Source organism: Poecilia reticulata, chromosome 17 (assembly GCF_904066995.2).
Source record: "Poecilia reticulata chromosome 17, P_reticulata-male-v2, whole genome shotgun sequence".
NCBI classification, from domain to species: domain Eukaryota; kingdom Metazoa; phylum Chordata; class Actinopteri; order Cyprinodontiformes; family Poeciliidae; genus Poecilia; species Poecilia reticulata.
In genome coordinates this window covers 21,549,623-21,569,631 of record NC_088846.1, presented here as the reverse complement: position 1 = coordinate 21,569,631, position 20,009 = coordinate 21,549,623, and the positions used below count along the sequence as shown (strand labels likewise).

Below are 20,009 nucleotides of genomic sequence, written 5' to 3'. Positions count from 1 at the left end.
GCAGACGGTGGAAAGAGGATCTCAAACTGTGGCTGCTTTTGCTGAGACACACGGTCAATAAGAGTGAAACGCTTCTGTGTGTTTACCGTCGTCGCACTCAGAGCAGCTGTGAGGAAAGCAGGACAGAAAGAGAGGAAGGGGAGGTGGTGACGGCATCACGGGCAGCGAGCAAGAGGAGAGGAGGTGAGTTCGTATGAAGGAGGAGTTTCACAGAGAGTAAGAGAGGCTATTAGAGATGGTGAGAAAAAGCAGGAGAGAGATGGAGGTTGTGTGAGGGAGGAAGATGCTGTTGCCAGGGAACGAGGCTGAGAGAGAAGGAACCATCTTTTACAGTTTGGGAGAGGATGAAAAGTCAGTTCAAGATGGATCCGAAATGGACTAAACTGGAGGAAAACAGGTGATCCTGCCAACGACCAGCCTGACAGAATCAAAGGAAAAAGGTAGGCAGCTGGGATTACATAACCATCAGAACGCTGCTCCCATACGGCTGACATCATCCGAACGGATTAGAGCCCGGGGGTTTTAGTGTTAGCGGGTGGAGGATGATGATGAGGGGGGAAGAGCAGAGGCAAATTGGAGAAAAAAAAGAGAATACTTCAAAGAGTTAGAATATATATATTTTTTTTGTCCAAAAGTCAGTCTGGGATCCGTCTGGGTAAAAGATGAGAGCACAGTGATGTCACCTCCAGACTCCCTTCATCAAGCCTCTCTCCACAGGAAGACACGACTTGCCTCCATCAGCAGCATCAGTACGCAACAGGAACTCCCCTAAAAACAGGAGCGCACCACCTGGAGAGGTAAACAGTGATGACCCGCCGTCTGCTGCTTTAAGGAAAAGCAGAACTACATCATTATATAACGTAAGTGTTCTGCAAGATTTTTGTTTCTGGATTGCGACTGGATAAAAAAATCTCAGGATAGACCATCAGATTTCTAGACATGAATCTACAGCTGGCTGAAGCTACATTAAATAATTCATCACAATTCAGATTGGAGGAATTTCTCTTCAGAAATGTTTCTTTTCCAAACACTGGTAGAAGGATCTTGCATGTCTGTTCATGTGGTTCCCGCCTTCGTCTCTCTCTAAGCTGTAGGGAGAGTCGAGTTTCATTTCCAACTGATTCTGTTTGCTAAAGGTCACTCTTAGGCCACTCAGTGTGAAAAGATGTTCAGATAAAATATTATTCAATTAAAATCAACATTAAATAACAGTTTAATGGGTTTTATCAGTACATTCTGGCACAACCAGCCCTTTAAGGACATACAAATTTTGATACGACTCAACATAAAAATGAGTTCTACACCCTGATCTAAATGGACAAAGTAACATTATTCCTATAAGATGGACAAACATTCGTCAAAAACTTGTTGAACATAACGACCAGTGACCTAAAATCAGCTCTAGTAGGTGAAAGGTCAACTCCCAGGTTTAGAGTGAAAACTGCATCTTTAGAAATTCAAAGATCATTAGGTTTTATTGTAGTTTATTGAAAATGTTTTCACTTGTTTTCAGGTTTTAGCTAGCAGACAATGAGCTACCTTCAGGGCTAAACAGTTTATTCTAAGGAAACTAAGTGCTCTTTTCATAAAGCTAATTATTTTAGATCCTATCATTACCAAACTAAATATTTTATTACTGTTTATTTTGCAAGGGACATTAAATGCTGCAGAGGATTTCTAATGTTTTCAGGCCTTGTCATCCCTCCATTTTACCTTTAGATAAAGGCAAACAAGTTGAGGAAATGGAGCTCGTAATAAATCATTTCATCTGAGTTATCTTTAATCCTCAATAACGCCTTTTAAGCTGCAAGCCAACACAAATATCGCTCTCTCACTGGGGAACTCCTCTGCTTTACTGGATTTCAAAGGGACAAAAACCTGCCAGGAGAAAAACCTGTAATCACCGTCTTGTGCAACAGTTTGCTTTTCATCTCTTTTATATTCTGATTGGAACAAAGGCAAAGGCAGCCCTGCTGCCATCTGGACACAAATCCTCACCAGACACGTGCGTCCGCGTCTCCGATGTTCACTGAATGGACAAGCAAGGCTGTCAAAGTGACATTTGTGACTACAATCATCGTTGCTCATTGAGATATGACCGATTTCTGAGAGAGGAGGTTCAGCCTTAATAGGCAAACAACAACATTTTGTTTTAGGATTGCAAAAAAACGTTGCAACTTACAGGATAAACAGTCGACCTCGATTCCCCAATCCCAGCACAGCAGCATCAGGGGCCTGCAGGCACAGAGCATGTGTCTTTTACCCCACAATTGCAGTTCTAGGTCCAAAAATAGACTGTATCAAATCAGTTCCATCCCACTGGACTAATGGGCCGGGGTGACGTCTGTTAAATAAACTCAGGTTGGGACAGAGATTTATTTGTGAAGGAAAATCCCTTTGATGGGTTTGCTCTACTTAGCTTGACTGATACTTGTATAAATGATTCAAACACAGCAGACTCTGCAGATGCGAATTGAAAAACCAGAAATGGAAGTTAGTGCAGTAGATGAAGACCTGTGCTTTGGTTACGTACATGCACATCTGAGATGACTGTGCTGCCTTCAGGGAACGGCTGCTGTATGAGCAAATCAGTGTTTTATTTTAGTCTCCTTCCCTGGAGCAGCTGGGGTCAAAAATCCACTCTCACAGGACATCACACATTCATTTGACAGCCATTTTCCTGTAAATAGTCAAAATTGTGAGTTAGAAATGGAATATATACTGCCTTAATTATAATTCTTATGCTTTTTATGTACTTTACGCTTCTGTGTGAAAGACTTTTTGTAAATGAGATAAATATGATGTTCCATGTTGCGCCAAAAGTCACCAAAGCAAGATCTGTGTCAGCACTAAAGGTGTAAAACAAAGTTGTTTTAATGCCTGTTGAGTTTCATCAGTGCTGTAATGACTCACTAATCCTTTTTGCAGCTTCAGGCTGAATTAGATGCTGCCTTTCAAATAAAATTGTGTTTATAATATCCAGCTCTTTGAATATTATAAAGGGAGACACCCAAGGCTCAATATTAGACTCTGCTCTATTTTTGATAACATTGGTAAGAGTACAGCTAAAGTCCAACTTTATAAATAGGACGCTATAATGTACAGGGATACACGATATTATCAGCATGGTATCAGTATCTGCCAATACTAAAATTTAATATCGGACATCGGCCATTCCGTCAAAATAACTCAGTATAAAAGGCTTTTTTTTATATAACAAACCAGTGACGATGATGCCTGCAGCAAAGTACGACGTCACATTTGCACTGCTTGAGTTTTGCCACTGTCTTAGAAAGAGCAAACGTCATGAATAAATTTGACATTAAACAATGCAAGTTGAAATGTTACGTTATTCTTAGCCTCCTTTTTTGCATGTGCATTTGGTAGCAGGCTATATTGACAAAGATAATGCAATATTTTGACTCCCCAGTAGATAAAGCCATATAGTTTCAGTAAGTAGGTACAGAAAAAAAAATTGGTATTGGTATTGGTTATCAGCCAAATTAGTTTTAGTGTATCAGCATATCAGATATCGACCAATAAAAATGTATTTAGTTTGTTCTACTTCACAAACTGATGACAAACTTTGATTTGAGTTTCAGTTGTTTTCTTTTATGTAGAAAACACTTTGTTTTCCAAAATGGATAAATAAGTTACATTTTTTTTGCAACGTTTAGCAATCAGTTCCCCAGGGCTCAGTTTTATGCTCCGTTATATTTTATAGTTTTTCTTAATAAAAATGTGTTTATAGGTAAAAATGCTCCTTCATGATAAAGTGTGTTGTTCAGAGTGAAACATGTTTGAAGCATGTCAGTGGTCACTGAATGGCTTAAATTGGTACTTTAATGTGAAATAAACTGCAGTAATGCACATTATACATCTATATTAATCTGGGATCAATATATATATATATAATATATAATAATCTATATTATGCTAATATAAATTAGCATATGCAGTGCTACTGTTGTTTATTTTGCTCCCTTATTCTGCACCCGAGCTTAAAGCTGTTTTAAACATGATGTGTTGCAACACATCGTCTCTCACCCTTCACTACTTATTCCCTCTTTCTGTCGTCCAAAGCGAGCTGAAGCCCGTCCTCCCTGCAGAGGATGGGTACGGCAGAAGCCACTTTGCGCATGGACAGCATGGAGGTCAAGGACGAGTGGCAGGACGAGGACTTCCCCAGGTAATTGTCTACGGCTGGGTCTGTGTGCAGTTTGAGACAAACGGGTTGGGATGGATGGAAAATGAGTCACGTGTGCGTCTGTCAGACGCTAACGGGGGAGCAGGTGTGTTCTTTCTGTTGTGAGTACAAACTGTAGCATGTCACAGAACAAAATAGCAGCTGGCAAAGCATGAAAGACGTCAGTGGAAAATGTGTGTGTTATGTTGTAATATAGTGTATTAGAATAAAAGTATATATCTCCTGTCTCCTCATATAACTCTTTATTGCATCTAATAATACATGCATTGGCATAATCAAAGTTTTTATGAGCAAATATATTAAAAGCAATGAAAATAAGGTCACACTGGTCTCTTTTTTTTGTTTTATTTTTCTGAACAATAACCATTTTAGTGTGGATTCCACAAATTCATGACCTGAAGAATGCTTTTCAAATTTCATGTGTAATCAAAGTTTCACCATGAAACCCTCAAATTACTTTGTCTGCAGGCAGTTGCCTCCATAAGTCCCATAATTAGCTTGTAAACAACTATTTGCTGGCGTCACAGCTTTGGTGTTTTGCGATATGATTTTACTTGCTTTGCACATCTAAAGACGGAACATGTTGTTTATTTTTCTTTCGAAACAGTTCCGTAAACATTAATTTACAATGGTTTTGCCACAGATTGAATTGGATATGTATCTAGACTTTGTCTAGGCTGTTTTTGGACATGGAAATGCTTTGATATAAACTATTTTGTATTCTTCTAGTGAAAATTGAAACTTTGCACCATCCCGTTAACTCTGACCAGTTTCTCTGCAGACTAAAAACATCCCCACATCAAGATGCTCCCATCACTTTGTTTCACAATCTAGAGACTGTGTTTCTAGGTTGATCTGCAGTGATTGTTTTCCTTCACAAACCGAATTGAACATGTAGGCTGAGCAATTACATTTTGGTCTCATCTGGCTACAGTAACTTCTTTTTGAGTCTTTGCTGTCATCCTATTTGACTCTTCCAGAAACTGGATTTCTTTTTGCTCATATCATTTTAAAGCAAACCCTGGTCTCTCCAAATTAAATATATTAATGTTTGTGCTTGTAATGAGACAAAATGTGAAAAAGTTAAAGATGTGTGAAAACATTTGCGAGGCGCTGAAACACCTCAAACAGTCAGACTCAGTCAGCGCATCAGCTTGCCCTTACTTGCAGTGTTTAAGGTGTGTTTGGATAAATTCCTGTCTTTTTCTCAGTCTGCATGTTGGTACAGTAAAGATACTATCTACTGTAATCCAGCCCTCATTTCTCCCACACATCGAGCTTAAAGGTGTCTACAGAATAAATCCTTAAGGGGAGTCAATAATTACACTGGTGTTGCTTTCTCAGACAAAAGACGATTACACTGAGTGATGACATAAAAACTACAGATAAAGAGTGAACAGTGAGAGTATTTCTACTTTCTACAGAATTGCTGTTAAATTGTTTTAATGTATAATTTTATTTGTGCTGTCTGTGCAGGCCGCTGCCAGAAGACGGAGTTGGTCTCACTGACAACAGAAACAGTAAGTGGAATAAACACCCAGCTTTGGATCGTCTAGCACAGTGTTTCTTAACCTTTTTTGAGGTACCGAACCCCCCAGTTTCATATGCGCATTCACCGAACCCCCCACGGACCCCCCCCCACGACACACAAAATACTTTGCAGTATTCTGATTTAGTAATGTAATTATATAATTTGGTAAAAACAGTGACTTACTGAAAGACACAAGTTCAAATCCATGCTGAGAGGAGCTCCTTCAATCAGTGCTCCTCCGCAGCACTGATTGGTTAAGCAATGTAACGTGATCCTCTGATTGGCTAAGCAATGTAACGTGATCCTCTGCAGCAAGTGATGGCAAAGCGGGGCGTCACCACGACTTTACACAAGTGTGTCTTTATCTCCGCGGCAGAGGCTCCGCCGAACCCCTGAGACCAACTCATCGAACCCCTGGGGTTCGATCGAACCCAGGTTAAGAACCACTGGTCTAGCATAAACTGTAAACTTACACCTGCTTGCTGTTGCAGATCCTCCCACCAGTCTGAATGTCGGGGAGACCATGAACCAGAGAAAGCGCCGCACACTGGTCGCCCCCGACATGAACCTGTCCCTGGATCAGAGCGAGGGCTCCGTTCTCTCGGACGACTTTCTGGAAACGCCCGACGACCTTGACATCAACGTCGACGACATTGAGACTCCAGATGAGACCGACTCACTGGAGTTCCTGAACAACGGCAACGAGCTGGAGTGGGAAGGTCAGAAAAATTAAGATTAAGACCCCAAAATGAGGAGGCCATTCTTCTGGATCATGAATTATGATGGTGAAAACAAAGAGAGAAAATGAAGGCAGATTGGAACTAAACTATAATAATAAACATTAATTGCAGCTAAAAGCAATGAACCCAATGAGAGAAAAATCTATTTATTTATTCGCTCAAATTCTTTTACATTTTTGCATAAAAGATTATTTAAAATCGCAACAAGCTAATTAAATACAAATAAAAGCTGCAATATTTTAATTTTGCTGCTTTATTTTTTATCATATTGATGCACAATGAAGTAGATTATTTGCTAAACTTAATTAAAGGATGAATAAACTACCATGAAGCTGACTGAACTTGTTCTTTTTATTTTTTTAGATGACACTCCTGTGGCCACAGCCAAACGTCTTCCAGGTGAAGGTGAAGAGGAGAGAGACTCCTCTGGTCGCCTGTGGCGAACAGTGATAATCGGCGATCAGGAGCAACGGATTGACATGCAGATCATCAGACCTTACCTGCGAGTGGTCACCCATGGAGGTTAGCTAAAGTGTCTGTTCATTCATTCATAAATGAGTCTAGATCGACCTATGACCCTATTGACACATCGCCAATGTTCCCCTTCATTGAATTGATAGAAACTGACACCTGCAAATTGGGAATACTCCATAAGAACCTCAGTTTTAGAAGTCAGTGTTGGAACTATCACAATTTTGGCCTTCTCAAAATCATTTGTACATTTTTCCTGCCTCTAGAACAATAACTTTGAGGATAAAATGTTCTTTTGAACATCTCACTTTTTTAGGACCCACACGTAGAAATGACAGCTGTACGGTGTACATTTAAGGACAATTCTCAGGTCTCAGGAAAACAGTCTCACATGAAACGGCCTCAGATGTCAGACCACAGACAAAAAGTCATCAGATCTCTGACTAAACGGCATCAGAATGAAAAGTCTCAAAAAAACGGTGTCAGGTTATAAGCTCTCAGGCGTCACAGAGAAACTCCCAACAGGTGACGCCATCTATCTATCCATATATCTGTCTGTCTCTCTGTCTACTTAAATAATACACCAATAGTATTTATTATAATATATGCTGTACTATATATATAAAATATATGTTTTCTTTTTCATTAATGTTATATCTTGCCAGTGGAAGACTCCATGGCGGTATAACTGATATTGGTGTTTCTGGGCTAATTTCCAATCTATTTATTTCTTCTGTCTCACAGTGCTGAACATTACATTGTAAATTTAACCATTAATTTATTGCTGATTGTGTTCTTCTCACATTTTTACCTCTATTGCTGCTGTTGGTGTGGATTTAAATGCTCATGCACGCCATGATGTGAGCCGCCTTAACCTTACCGTCCGCCACTGTCGCACATTGATGACGTATTTTGACAATGGCGCCACCTTTTGGGAGCTTTCTGTAACGCCTGATTTATTCTCGCCGTTTTTTCTGAGACCTTTTTGTCTGAAGCCATTTTTGATAAGACATTTTATTCTGATGGCATTTAGTCAGAGATCGGATGGCTTTTTGTCTTCGGTCTGACAAATGAGGCCGATTGTTCTAATGTGTGAGGATTAAGATCCGAGGATTGTCCTGAAATGAACACCGTACAACTGGAGGACGGTGAAGATGAAGATTTAATGAACACCAAAAACATATAGAGAACAAAAAAAATTCAGACAAAAGCAACCTTCCTGGTATCATGAGACAGGGATCTTGGTGAAAAGATAAACAGTGTTTATTTCCAACTGTATTATTTATAAAAATGTCTGACTTCTAGTTAATAATGTGGTAGCAATAAAACTAAAATGTCATTGGTGGTCAGTGCCTTGAATGTGTCTTCTCTCTCTCTCTCTCTCTCTCTCTCTCTGTCTCTCTCTCTCTCTCCCTCTCTCACTCACAGGTTATTATGGTGAAGGTCTGAACGCCATCATTGTGTTTGCAGCCTGCTACCTCCCTGACAGCAGCTGTGATGATTACACATACATCATGGAGAATCTGTTTCTGTGAGTTCCTCTGATGTCTCACCAATGCATCATCGTCCGTCTCAATTTTTTTGTTGTGTTCAGACTTGTAGTTAGTTATATTTATCTGTAATTGTAAATTGAAAAATATGTAAGATATATATAGATATAGATATAAATAAATAATACACAAAAATCAGCTGAGAACATGACCAATCAAGCTTAAGAGTGGTGGTATTTATATGCAAGAATTGCAACAAACCAGCGCCTTGCAGAGGGATTTAAAAGCACGCTGTCACCTCAGTGATGAATGACTGCTTGTGAAGAAAGCTATAACTAAAAATCTAAGATTCTGGGTGCATTGCTGCAATTTCTGCTCCACTTCTGACCAGCATTGTCACTCTGAGGCACCAGGTTGATAGAAGTGATGAAGTGTCAAGTGCTCTCTCTCCTTCATTTGGCTCAGACACAGAGGAAAAAACAACAACCTTGCTTTAAACTAAGTCTCATTGTTCTCAGGTACGTTGTGAGCAGCCTGGAGCTGCTGGTGGCTGAAGATTATATGATTGTTTACCTGAATGGAGCAACTCCTCGCAGGAAGATGCCTGGAATCAGCTGGCTGAAGAGATGCTACCAGATGATTGACAGAAAGTAAGAAAAATTACATCAGTAGCAAAAATCATGCTTAGATATCAGATCTTAAATCTTGTCGTTTGTGTTTGCAGACTGAGAAAAAACCTGAAGTGTCTGATCATTGCACATCCAACATGGTTTATCAGAACCGTTCTGGCCATCTCACGACCGTTCATCAGGTCAGAAACATTTACTCTCAGTCTGCTTATTGGTTGTGATTATTCCCCTAAATTTAAAGAGAATATTGAACATTCTTCGTAATAGTAAAGGCTGTCCAGGCTGTGCATTTAAATATAAACCTACAATAACATTTATTATATATATGTAGGCGTTTTGCCTGACCCCACATTAGTCACCTTACATACAAACTGTAAAAAAAACCTGTGGAGACAATATTATTTCCCCTTCATTTGGTCTGAAATCTTTTAAATCTTGGTCTGTTGTAAACCTGTATAAACTTTATTAGAATGGGAACACTGGGGGCCAAGTTAAATAATTTTTTCTGATGTGAAATCAAGGAAAATTGTTGTTTATCTGAGATGTATTTACCATTCAGTGTGTAAACAAAGTGGCTCCATCTTAAGCACAAGCAGAAAACTAATTTGCCTCATTAATTGTCAGATTATGAAGATTTTCCTTTGCATGTTTACAACTTGTACATTTGTCGGTTTCATTAACTCCTGAATAAATCAACATTTTAAATTTAATAGAATTTTGATATGCAGAAATCTTAAAAGAAAAGGTAAAGGTATCTTTCCACCCCCTGAATAACAATGCTGGATCCTATCACTGTAGGTCAGTTTGTTGCTGCAGTTTACCTAACAAACAGAAGCTGTTTTGATTAGATACATTTTACCGTTAATTTTACATGTTCATGATCTCCACAGTGTGAAGTTCCTGGATAAGATCAGATACGTTCACACCCTGGAAGAGCTCAGTCACATCATCCCCATGGAGCATGTGCAGATTCCCGACTGTGTGCTGCAGTAAGTCCTCTCTACCACCAAGGGTCGCTGTTGAGATGCCGCACATCTCACACAATTCAAGCAAACATTCAGACCCATTCAACAGAATACTATTTTAGGAACTCTATCACCAAATGAAACATATTAGATTGATTAATTACACACAAATGGATGTTTGAAAGCATTTATTTCTGTTAATTATGTTTTTCTGCTTACAGTTAATGAAAACATTACATTCAAAATTAAAATATGACATCAAACCAAGAAAATAACTATTTTAAAAAACAGAAATGTGGGCTTAAGGAAAAGTATGTTTTATTCTTGAGTGGAAGTTATTTTCAAAAGGCACCTTTAATCTGACAAACCAGACTTATTGGGACATATATTCAAATTTATTGAATATTACTTTATAGAAAGAAAAACATTTAAGAGACCCTAAAATACACCAAATTATATTACACTTATATTATTATACATTATACACTTCCCTTAATCATTAACCAGAAAAGTTTTGGCTTTTCTATAAAATATTTATTGTCTCATAATATCTGCAAAGCAAATTCTAATCTTTAGTTATTTAAAATGTTAAAACTTTTCTGAAAAAATCTTTAAAATATTAACTATATTTCAAGTTGATTCAATAATTTGACTTTCCCATTCTTCTGTATCACAAATTGAAATATAATATTTTTTCTTCAGTCTCAGAAGAAACATCTATCTTAATAAAGCTGCTGTAAAAAAAATGTAATTTAAAAGAACAGTTACAGTTTCTGCACATCTCATAAAACCTGAGAAGTGCAGTTTGTTCCAAAGCAGAGCAGCACCGGTCTTGGGAACATGGAGTGTGCTGGTTTTTGATGACAGACATGGATTTTGGCCCAACATATTTTATTCCTTTATATTTATCTCATATAAGGATACCTATAACATAGATCTGTGAAAGTCACTGCAGCCAACACTACACATGTATAAGAAAATATATGTGTAGCCATCATGTATCTTCTTATAAAGACATTTTTGTACCGTATTGCTGCTGCAAATGGGAAGGAAGCAGCATATTACTCACATTATTTAATCTAATTTAGGTATGATGAAGAAAAGCTAAAAGCACAAAAGTTGAGGTAAGCCACACATTTTCCTTAAAAAAAGAAAGAAATTTCCACCATTATTTAAAGTAACCAAACTGTCTTTTTCCTGCAGACAGGAACATGAGCAGCAGCAGCAGACCAAGTCAGCTCTTCCTGGAGAAAGGTGACCTCTTTCTACTTCATGCAGCTACGTTACGCAACACTCTCAGAAACCTTTTTTTAGCTCTATTTCTGTCACATCGGCTATCAATTAAAGAAATTCTGTTTATTATTTTTGCAAATATTTGTCAGCTAATCTTTAGCACCAGACTACTGAGAAAATACTGATGTTTCTTTACTGCTTTATTGAATGTTGTTTTCAGGCAAAAGTCAGTGCTAGCATCGGTTAACAGTGACATCTGACATTAAGGTAAGAGGTCCCAGTCATTAAATGGTCCGTCGTTAACTCTGCACTCCGGCTTGTAACGTCAGTCCTCTGTAACTTATATCTGACACACAGGGACAGTTTGATTTTCACACACATTTGCCTCTGGGTGCAAAAGAAACAGCTAATTAAATCCTGCAGAAACGTGTGTTGGGAATCTTGGTGTCCAAGCTCTAGTCGCCTAATTATTACACCACCTCAAGTCTTTAATTCTTGAAATAGTTCAAAGATCCTCTGCTAATGGTGCTAATACAAGATGTCCTGCAAAAGTATTCAATGCACTTGGGTTTTTTTTTTACATATTGCCACATTATAGCACAAGTTATAAATCCATCTGTTCTGTGAAGGCATCAAAAGTTTGTTGGAGAACATCAGAGAAAGAGCAGCATCATGTAGACCAAGGAACACCACAGGGCGTCAGGAATAAAGCTGTTGAGAACTTTAAATCAGGTTTGAAGTTTAAAAAAATAACCTGTACTTTAAACATCTAATGAGCAGAAAATGGACAGAGAACATGACAACAAACTCACCAAGATGAGGCTGACCAGACTAACTCTAGACGACATTATTTAAAGAACCAGCCAAGAGGTTCAAAGTAGGTTTGGAATCTGTTTACAGTTCAGATTTCACTCCTAATCCAGACTTCTGGCCTTTTTGGAAGAGTTGTATAAAAGCCAAGAGACTTTTTCCACCTTTATTTTTCCCTGATACTTTTCTTGAGATCACAAGATGATTAAACCTGATTCTACCTTCAAATGTAAGGCATTGCATGCAGTTGTGCATACATTCGAAGGATGGAATCAGGTTAACACCAATCATCTCATGATCTTGGTACAAAGAAAGTTTGGTTTCTCGAGGCTAACTCGTTGTCTCACCAATATCACTTAGTAAAAGTATATCCAGAAAACGTCTCCTCTCAACCAGATGTTGCCACTGGCTCAAACTACGAAGAAGAAGACAACAGGAAGTAGTTGGAGGATCATGGCACCACATGTTTTTAATGAATTATCACATGGACAAACTTATTCATGTGTGATTTCAGTTACATTTCTTATACAATGGAAACATTGCAGTTGCGACATTGTGTTTTTGTGGAATGTCGACAAAGTTTTGTGCATTTTTGTAATGGAAATACACCACGTCCAACCTGGTTGGGAAGAGTGGAAGATGGATGTCAGGAAGTCCACCACAGGGTCCTTTACATAATCTCTGGTCAGGCCACCAATCCGTTGTCTCTGATCTTCGGAATCCACCAATTACATACAGGCACCTGCACCTTCAAATGTAAATTTGTGCAAAGCATCTTACAACACCCATCGTAGCAAAGGCTTAGAATGGCTCAGTCAAAGTAAAGACCAAACTCAAAAAGAGAAAACTGATGTCTTTAGGTGACTGATATTGAGTTACTTTTCATAGAATAATAGGCAGAAAAGTTGTTTCTTGATGTACAAAATTAAATTATAAACAGAAAATGGCCAAAAACAACTTGCATCATTATTGCAACAAAAGGTTCCTCTACAATGCGTTGAATACAAATGCATGAAAATCATGAATGATTTTTCTTCCACCTCACAAAACTGCATTACTCCGTTGATCTGTCACATCAGGTCTAATGTGATGGAATGATTGGAGTTTGTGGTTGTAACTGGACAAAATGTTGATACTTTAGCAAGGCATCGTAGATTAGTCTGGTTACGATGAAGTATGTTTTGACATAAAAGCATCAGCCGTTACATCCAATTAAAGAGCGATTTGAGGAACAACTGTATTTGTGAATGTGAACCGACTGAATGCTGCTCTCTGATTACTGTCAGACATCAAGCCTGGCTCCTTTTCTGCCAAGTCATGTTTCAGGTCTTGCAATTCAGCCCGCGTGTGAATCCAAATCCAAATGTTAGCTAATCTTTAGACAGGCTCCCCGATGTTACATAAAACACAGCTGCTCCCCTCATCTATGCAGAACCATCCAGGTCTATTTTTACTGGGCTTCACAGACGAGTCATGAGCTGCAGTACCGGCCATGAAATCAGGAGAAATACCTGCCTGGGCCAGTCAGGGTGGGTTAGAGTGGGAAAAGTACATGGGGTTATTTCAGAAATCCAACCCCATGAGCTGTCCTGTGGGTCCGTGCGCTCCTCTCTGCCCTCGTATATCAAAAGGTCCTGCAGCCGGTGGACTGGCTGACATCCCAGGAATGGAAACAGGCTCTGTCTCCCAACCAGTGTGATATGTGTCCGGTTGGATTTAGTGTAGATTTACAGCCTATGATCTCTACATACTACAGAGTCCTAACGATATCTATGTGAACAATGCACCTACTGTTGCATAAAGGTTGCACAAAATACTCAAATGAAACTTTTTGCTTTTGCGTTGCAGCACAATGAGTTGAAGATCTGCTGGGGAACGGCCATTCAGTAAACTCAGCAGCTTCTTGCACAGAACGGACCCGTTAGCTGCAGGACAATCACTCCTGAGTATTTCTCTTGTTTCTCACTTAAACCAATTCAGAACCTGTTAACAACAAGATGTTGCAGATAAAACCGTTTTCTTTCTGCATGTGAGACTTGAGCTGTACTATGACGCATGGCAACTATTTTAAATTAAGAGAAAACCGTACAGACTCCTTAAAACAACTCTACTTGCAGATATAATCAAACTGAAATATTTTGGCATGGGTTTTTCTTCGGTTTAACGATTTTGCTTACTGAATGATGTGCAATGACGTTCTTCTTCTTTAACATGTTCTAGATGTTACTGATGCAAAAGTATTGTACAGTCATCAGGTTTTCCAGCGTTAAATATGCAGTCGGCATGCTTGTTTGTATCCTTTCCTTCTTTGGTATTTGTATTTGTCTTGTTTTTAAATGAAAAAAAAGGCAGTACTTTTTCAAGACGGAAAGACTGAATTATTATAGATAAAATAAAATATATTTAAAGAAAGAGAGCCTGAAGAATTACTTTAACTGTTATCTATGAAAATGTGCCATTTAATGTTTCTAAAAAATAAAACAAAATAAAAAATAAACTGGATTTGTCTGTGTCATGAATGCTAACCTTCAGGGCTCAGTTGGGTATTTAACAGAACATATTTTTTTATCTTTTATTGCCATTTATTCAGCCTTGAACATCTCTGGCAATGTGAGTTATTAACCAACGTAATTTTGATCTATAAATTATTTTGTGTGAGCTCCTTAAGAGATGAAATGAAATGTCTTTGAGTTTGAAGAAATTTCTCTGCCATGATGAAAATTAGCGCTTTTTTCTTTGATTTCCAATTTTGACTTCCTATGATTCACTTCCTGCTAAAGCGCCCCCTGGTGGTTGAAGAAAAATCCACAGAAAAGCCGCACGGACCTACAAGCCACATGGTTCAAAACATGGGAAAAAAGAAGCGGCTTATAGTCCGAAAAATACAGTAGGTTATATTAACCCTGCATTTCTCAGCGACTAAAGTGAAAAGTCTTTTTAGTAAGTAGAAGTATTTTGCATTTGAATGGTGTGAATCCTTTTAATTATGTTAACAAACATAAGTCTCTTAGTCGCACAATGCCACCATGTATCGCTACATTCCTGACCGTGAAACATGACACCATGTCAGCTTTTATCTAAAACTCAAAGTTCACCTCCTTCTCACCTTTATCTCTCCGAGAGATAAGAACAAACTGTACATTTGATTTGTAGTATTGGGCAAATACTGTCTGAATACAAAATAAACTCGACAGACTCACATCCGGAGGTGTGTAACGACCAGAGCCGATAAGCGGCAGGCGCTAACCTTCAGAGAAAGGTTTTATCACAGCTTTAGCTGACAGACGCGCCATTTTGCCCACATGGAGGGCCGCCACGTACTCTGGTTGCATCAGAAATATTCATGATGCAGAAGCCAGACGCTGCAGACTAATTATAGAGCTCCTGGTTTGCACTCCACAGCCTGCTTGGTAGAGCAATGCTTTTGCATCTGCCCAGAAATTTTAGGTTGTATTGTCCTAAAAAAATTATGACCTTTCTTGGATTTAAACTGCTTACGTGTAAGAAATTTGAATTCTTTCAGACTCAACTTGTCCCTCTCCCAGTTTTCCCCATCTTTTTTTCTGATGCACCCCCCTTGTGACTTCATTGTGGTTTAATTGTATTTCACAGCTTAGCCACAAGTTAGCTTCTGTACTTTCCCTGAATGTGGTCGGCCTGCCTCCTCTGACCCCTAAGAGCAGGTGCAAATTTTAGGATCAGCTTTCACACAACTGTGCATCCTCTGAAGTTGGTGCTTCCGGCTCTGAGGAGGCAGACTATTGGCCGGTGAAAAGCGGCTCCGATTGGTCAAGCAGGCGGTGACACGGCCGCCACATCCTTTATATGCGCCAGAAGGAGATAGTCTATCAATGAAGTAGTAAAGGGGGGGGACATCTGTGGCGAAGGAGAAGGAGAGGGAGGTTTTAGCTGAAACCTTTGAGAGAGAGAGAGTTTGGTTTGGTGGGGTTCCCTGCTTTTACTTACTGAATTCCTGAGGTGACCAATAACACAGAAGAAGTCAGAAATGAAGTTCATCATCGGCATCGGAGGGTAAGCTTCAGCTAAAATAGATACCAAGCGGCTTTGACAAGAAATTGAGATGTAACTCACTTTTGTGTGGCATTAAATTCAGAGTGACCAACGGTGGGAAGACCACTTTGACAAATAGACTACTAAAGACATTACCTAACTGTTGTGTGGTGCATCAGGATGACTTTTTCAAGGTAAGACAAAGAAAGAAATCTGGTGTTCTTTTTCTGTTATGTGTCAAACTATTTTTGTTTGGCAACTAGAATATTTCTCATAAGTTTTATTTGCGGTAGAAGCCTTTTTTTTATGCTTAAAAAGTAAGAAATGGCCAGTCTGACCTGCAGATGTCCTATCATCGAAGCAGCCTTGTAATCATCTGGCTGATTGTCTCCTGGACAGCCAATGAAAGGGCTGAGCGTCCCCACTAAAAGTCAGACTTTAATGTTAAATGACTAAAACGTCTGTACTCATGGCCGCCAGTTTTTGTTTGCTTATCCTTTGTTTTCCTCCCTATCTTGGGAAAACGGCAAAGTTAAAAACAAAGAAATACACGTTGTTTTCTCTTAAAAAATTATTACAAATTCTGCAGAAAGGCGTCATCAGCATACACTATGACCATAAGGTAAAAATAATTTTAAAAAGTAACAAGAAAGGAGATCAAATCCAGTTGAAATGTCGTAAAAAATATTGTTTCCGCGCATTCACTTTTGGTGGAGACGAGTCCCTGACTTGTCCTGTCCAGGAGGGATCAGCTCCCATTGGTTACTGGGTTGCAGCAATGTTTTGTTGGTGACTGTTATTTCAGAAACCCGATCAAATACAAGTCGGGGAGGACGGCTTTAGACAGTGGGATGGTAAGAGTGGATTTCACGTAGGAAAACCCTTCAGTAATGTACTTTTTCCTTTCCTGCACATTTCTTCAGTGGTAACCAATCAGTCGTAGAACCACATAAATAAATATACTGTGAATGCTACGTCATTCACTGATTGAAATAAATTGGTGTGAACCGTCGGCTGCACACGTGGTGAAGCTTTGTTTTTGTTCTGTTTGTCTCCTTGTTCTTCATCAGTGATCAGCGCCCTGGACATGGAAGCGATGGTGAACACCGTGAAAGGCTGGCAGGAAAACCCCGTCAAGTTTGCGCGTTCGCACGGAGTCAGTCTGTCACCCGAAGCTGAGGAGTCCGACTCGGGGCAGAGAGGGATCCATATTCTTATCGTTGAGGGGTTCCTCATCTACAACTATAAGTAGGTCACCATTTACCCGACCTCTTGACCTTCAAAGCTTCTCCCTGACCGGAGATCCTGTTCCCCTCCGCAGGCCTCTGATCGATGTCTATGACAAGTGTTTCTACATCTCCATTCCTTACGAGGAATGCAAGCGGAGGAGAAGGTGAGCAGCTGTTGGAGTGATTTTCAGGACGCACATCAGAGCATGCTGTAACTCTGGACCGATCCTGTCTTTGCAGTACCAGAACATATACAGTCCCAGACCCACACGGCCTGTTCGACGGCCACGTCTGGCCCATGTACCTGAAGCACAGGAAGGAGATGGACAACAACTGCAGCAGAATAGGTTTGCAAAAACACCAAATCAGACGTAAAACACTTTCCTGTTGAGAAGTTTTGACTTTAATTTATATTTTTGTTGACAGAATACCTTGATGGAACAACAACGAAGGAAGATATCTACAACGCAGTTTATGAAAGTGTTCAAAACTCCCTGCTGAATAACTTATAGGTAAATAAGTTGTTTTAACACCACATACTAAAGCCTTGATAATCCATGTGGGTAACTCTGCTTCTCTTCTTTGTCTCTCCAGCAGGGTGGGCCGACACCGGGTTGTGTATAGACTTGTAAATATCATTTTGAGTAAACGTGTAACACCAGCTCTGTACTTCTAGCCTGATTTGTAAATAGACACCAGTGTAACTTATTATGACTGAACAGCAGAAAAAGTGTTTTGTATAATCCTGTGTAACTTTTTTTTTTTCTAAAAGATTAGTCACCTCTGGACTACCCAGTGTTTAACACCTGTAACTGATGTGAAATTATAAAGCTGACACTTGAAACGACTCAAAGAAAACTGAATGCACCTCATGTTTCCTGTTTCCTTCCCGTCGGATATTATCAAACACTTACACACACAATCACTTAGATCCCATAAAGCGTTGTAAAATGGCGGCTCAGTGCCAAATCCTTTGTGTTTATTGAAGATGACGATAAAATCCAGTAGGTTGTCAGATCTGTAGGTTTATTGCTACTTCAGGTAGAAGAAGATGAAAGAAAGCAGGCAACATGAAGAAGTTATAAAGATGGTTTAGATTAACTTTCTGTTGCTTCAAAGAAAGATTTCCAAATGTCCAGGAAATTTTTCCAACTGAAAAGAGCTAAGTGCATCAGTCATTTACTTCATAAAAGAAACGAGCTTGACAGTAATTCAAGCAATACTCAGAAACTTTTCTTTTTTTGAAATTCATAAGCAAAAAAAAATCAGTGAATTGAGTTCGCAAATCTGATTACTGTGAATTTTTACCAATTGTTCATACAGGTTACACATATAAGTGAATATTTGTGTCATAATGTTGCATAAATGTAAATGAGCAAAATGCACATGAGTTGGAAGCCGTCTAGCATAATTGGCTGACTTTTGACCTCTTTTTGAGCCAGAAGTGATTAATTACAAAACGAAAACCTTCTGACATGATTAAAAAATCATCACCTGTCGACCTGGGAGTCGTTTCATAAGAAAAATGTTACACTTAATTATTTAAAAACAGTTTTAAAGTGTTTATGTGATGATTTTACTTTATCCCATCCACTTTTTGCATTAAACCAGTGGTAGCTAAACAGAGCATGATGCTGCCACCACCATGCTCGGCCGCTGTGGTGTTGATACATTTGAAAACCTCAACCTGACAGGGAAAGTTCAACATGAGAGGAAAATATACTAATGCAGCCATACACTTAATATCAGTTTGTGGAGTGATTTTGATTTTAGATTAAACTAAGCAAAGTCAAAATATTGTCGCACATAATATATAAATTATGTGTAAAAAAGTGAACAAGATAAAATGTTATTTTAAATTTATGTGTGTATTAAGCTCTGATCTGTAGGTGAGAGTGAATTTGTATTTATTGAATCACTAGTTTGATTAAGAACTTGTTTGAAAAAGACTTATGGACAGGATTGGATAAGCCATTGCTTCTTCCTGCTCCCTTTTTAAACACCTGGTGTTTTGTTTTACAGCATATTTTAGTTATGAGTTTATTGACCCAATTGTAACATTAATTTGGGGCATACCCACACATTTAACAGTACAATTAAAGCATCACACAACAAGAAAAAACTAAATGAAAACTCTCATATTTGATCATTTCACAGAAAGGATAAAACTGGCTAGCATCTGAAATAAACCTCAATCTCAACCCTATTTAAAATGTAATTAAAATGTTGAATCTGTTGCAGAAAATCAAACAATTTAACTAAAAACTATCAAACCCTCCAGGAAGAGCGATACAATTTCATCTACAATTATGCCAGATGCGAGTTGGTAGCAACAAAAAATCTGTGGTCAAAGATAAACTCAAGGACATTTAACCAACTATTAGTGAGGAGAAATCCTTATACAAGCACAATACATTTAAAAAAGCACAATAAATTCCACTGTTTATCTGAATAAATCAATAAAAGCTCAATTAAATTTTCCATCCACACCCATGATGATTCTAACTTAATTTGTTGCATTTGTTGTATCTTCAGTTTTAATTTTTTACTTTGGCCCACGTAGCAAATTGTAAACGCTAAATTTGGAATTACCAAATGTATTTTTGGTTGAATATGCTGCTTTTAGATTTATTCCGTGTTTCTTGAGGTTGTTAAGGGACCTCTAGAGGGAACATATCAACAAACCCATGTGT

The 20,009-nt window shown here is 38.7% G+C and overlaps 2 protein-coding genes and 1 long non-coding RNA gene across 8 annotated transcripts in view; 2 read left to right on the top strand and 1 right to left on the bottom strand.

Moving 5' to 3' along the window:
* LOC103479786 (uncharacterized) overlaps nucleotides 1-2,904 on the bottom strand; it is a 31,628-nt gene extending 28,724 nt beyond the window's left edge. Inside the window, exon 1 of the long non-coding RNA XR_014084120.1 lies at nucleotides 2,183-2,904. This is a non-coding gene — a long non-coding RNA (uncharacterized LOC103479786). The remainder of the gene's footprint in view (nucleotides 1-2,182) is intronic.
* On the top strand, nucleotides 31-14,573 carry atcayb (ATCAY kinesin light chain interacting caytaxin b). Of its 4 annotated transcripts, none has more exons than XM_081597748.1 (14): nucleotides 31-183; nucleotides 718-797; nucleotides 4,084-4,189; nucleotides 5,684-5,727; nucleotides 6,230-6,457; nucleotides 6,842-7,000; nucleotides 8,378-8,480; nucleotides 8,958-9,089; nucleotides 9,164-9,250; nucleotides 9,959-10,057; nucleotides 11,122-11,157; nucleotides 11,237-11,287; nucleotides 11,487-11,533; nucleotides 13,925-14,573. In XM_081597748.1, exons 3-13 carry the CDS (start codon nucleotides 4,113-4,115, stop codon nucleotides 11,524-11,526), a joined length of 1,056 nt encoding a protein of 351 aa, XP_081453874.1. In that variant the 5' UTR covers nucleotides 31-183; nucleotides 718-797; nucleotides 4,084-4,112; the 3' UTR covers nucleotides 11,527-11,533; nucleotides 13,925-14,573. The 4 variants fall into 4 exon arrangements, with proteins under 4 accessions (XP_081453874.1, XP_081453871.1, XP_081453873.1 ...); XM_081597745.1 differs by having other exon boundaries at nucleotides 32-183; nucleotides 718-860; XM_081597747.1 differs by lacking the exon at nucleotides 31-183 and adding an exon at nucleotides 204-440.
* Nucleotides 14,574-15,912: 1,339 nt separating this feature from the next.
* LOC103479788 (nicotinamide riboside kinase 2-like) lies at nucleotides 15,913-18,188 on the top strand. Of its 3 annotated transcripts, none has more exons than XM_017310110.2 (8): nucleotides 15,913-16,108; nucleotides 16,191-16,281; nucleotides 16,893-16,941; nucleotides 17,158-17,335; nucleotides 17,409-17,480; nucleotides 17,557-17,663; nucleotides 17,743-17,828; nucleotides 17,914-18,188. In XM_017310110.2, the coding sequence occupies exons 1-7, from the start codon at nucleotides 16,083-16,085 to the stop codon at nucleotides 17,826-17,828; spliced, it is 609 nt and encodes a 202-aa protein (XP_017165599.1). In that variant the 5' UTR covers nucleotides 15,913-16,082; the 3' UTR covers nucleotides 17,914-18,188. The 3 variants fall into 3 exon arrangements, with proteins under 3 accessions (XP_017165599.1, XP_008432664.1, XP_081453875.1); XM_008434442.3 differs by having other exon boundaries at nucleotides 17,911-18,188; XM_081597749.1 differs by lacking the exon at nucleotides 16,893-16,941 and having other exon boundaries at nucleotides 16,083-16,108; nucleotides 17,911-18,188.
* Nucleotides 18,189-20,009: the final 1,821 nt, after the last annotated feature.

Bases quoted from the DNA above. Each gene is read 5' to 3' on its own strand.
- atcayb (XM_081597748.1), top strand. From the start codon at position 4,113: ATGGGTACGGCAGAAGCCACTTTGCGCATGGACAGCATGGAGGTCAAG. The intron at 4,190-5,683 runs GTAATTGTCTAC...CTGTCTGTGCAG, and splicing joins CAGGACGAGGACTTCCCCAG to GCCGCTGCCAGAAGACGGAG. The intron at 8,481-8,957 runs GTGAGTTCCTCT...CATTGTTCTCAG, and splicing joins ATCATGGAGAATCTGTTTCT to GTACGTTGTGAGCAGCCTGG.
- LOC103479788 (XM_017310110.2), top strand. From the start codon at position 16,083: ATGAAGTTCATCATCGGCATCGGAGG. The intron at 16,942-17,157 runs GTAAGAGTGGAT...GTTCTTCATCAG, and splicing joins CGGCTTTAGACAGTGGGATG to TGATCAGCGCCCTGGACATG. The intron at 17,336-17,408 runs GTAGGTCACCAT...TCCCCTCCGCAG, and splicing joins TTCCTCATCTACAACTATAA to GCCTCTGATCGATGTCTATG.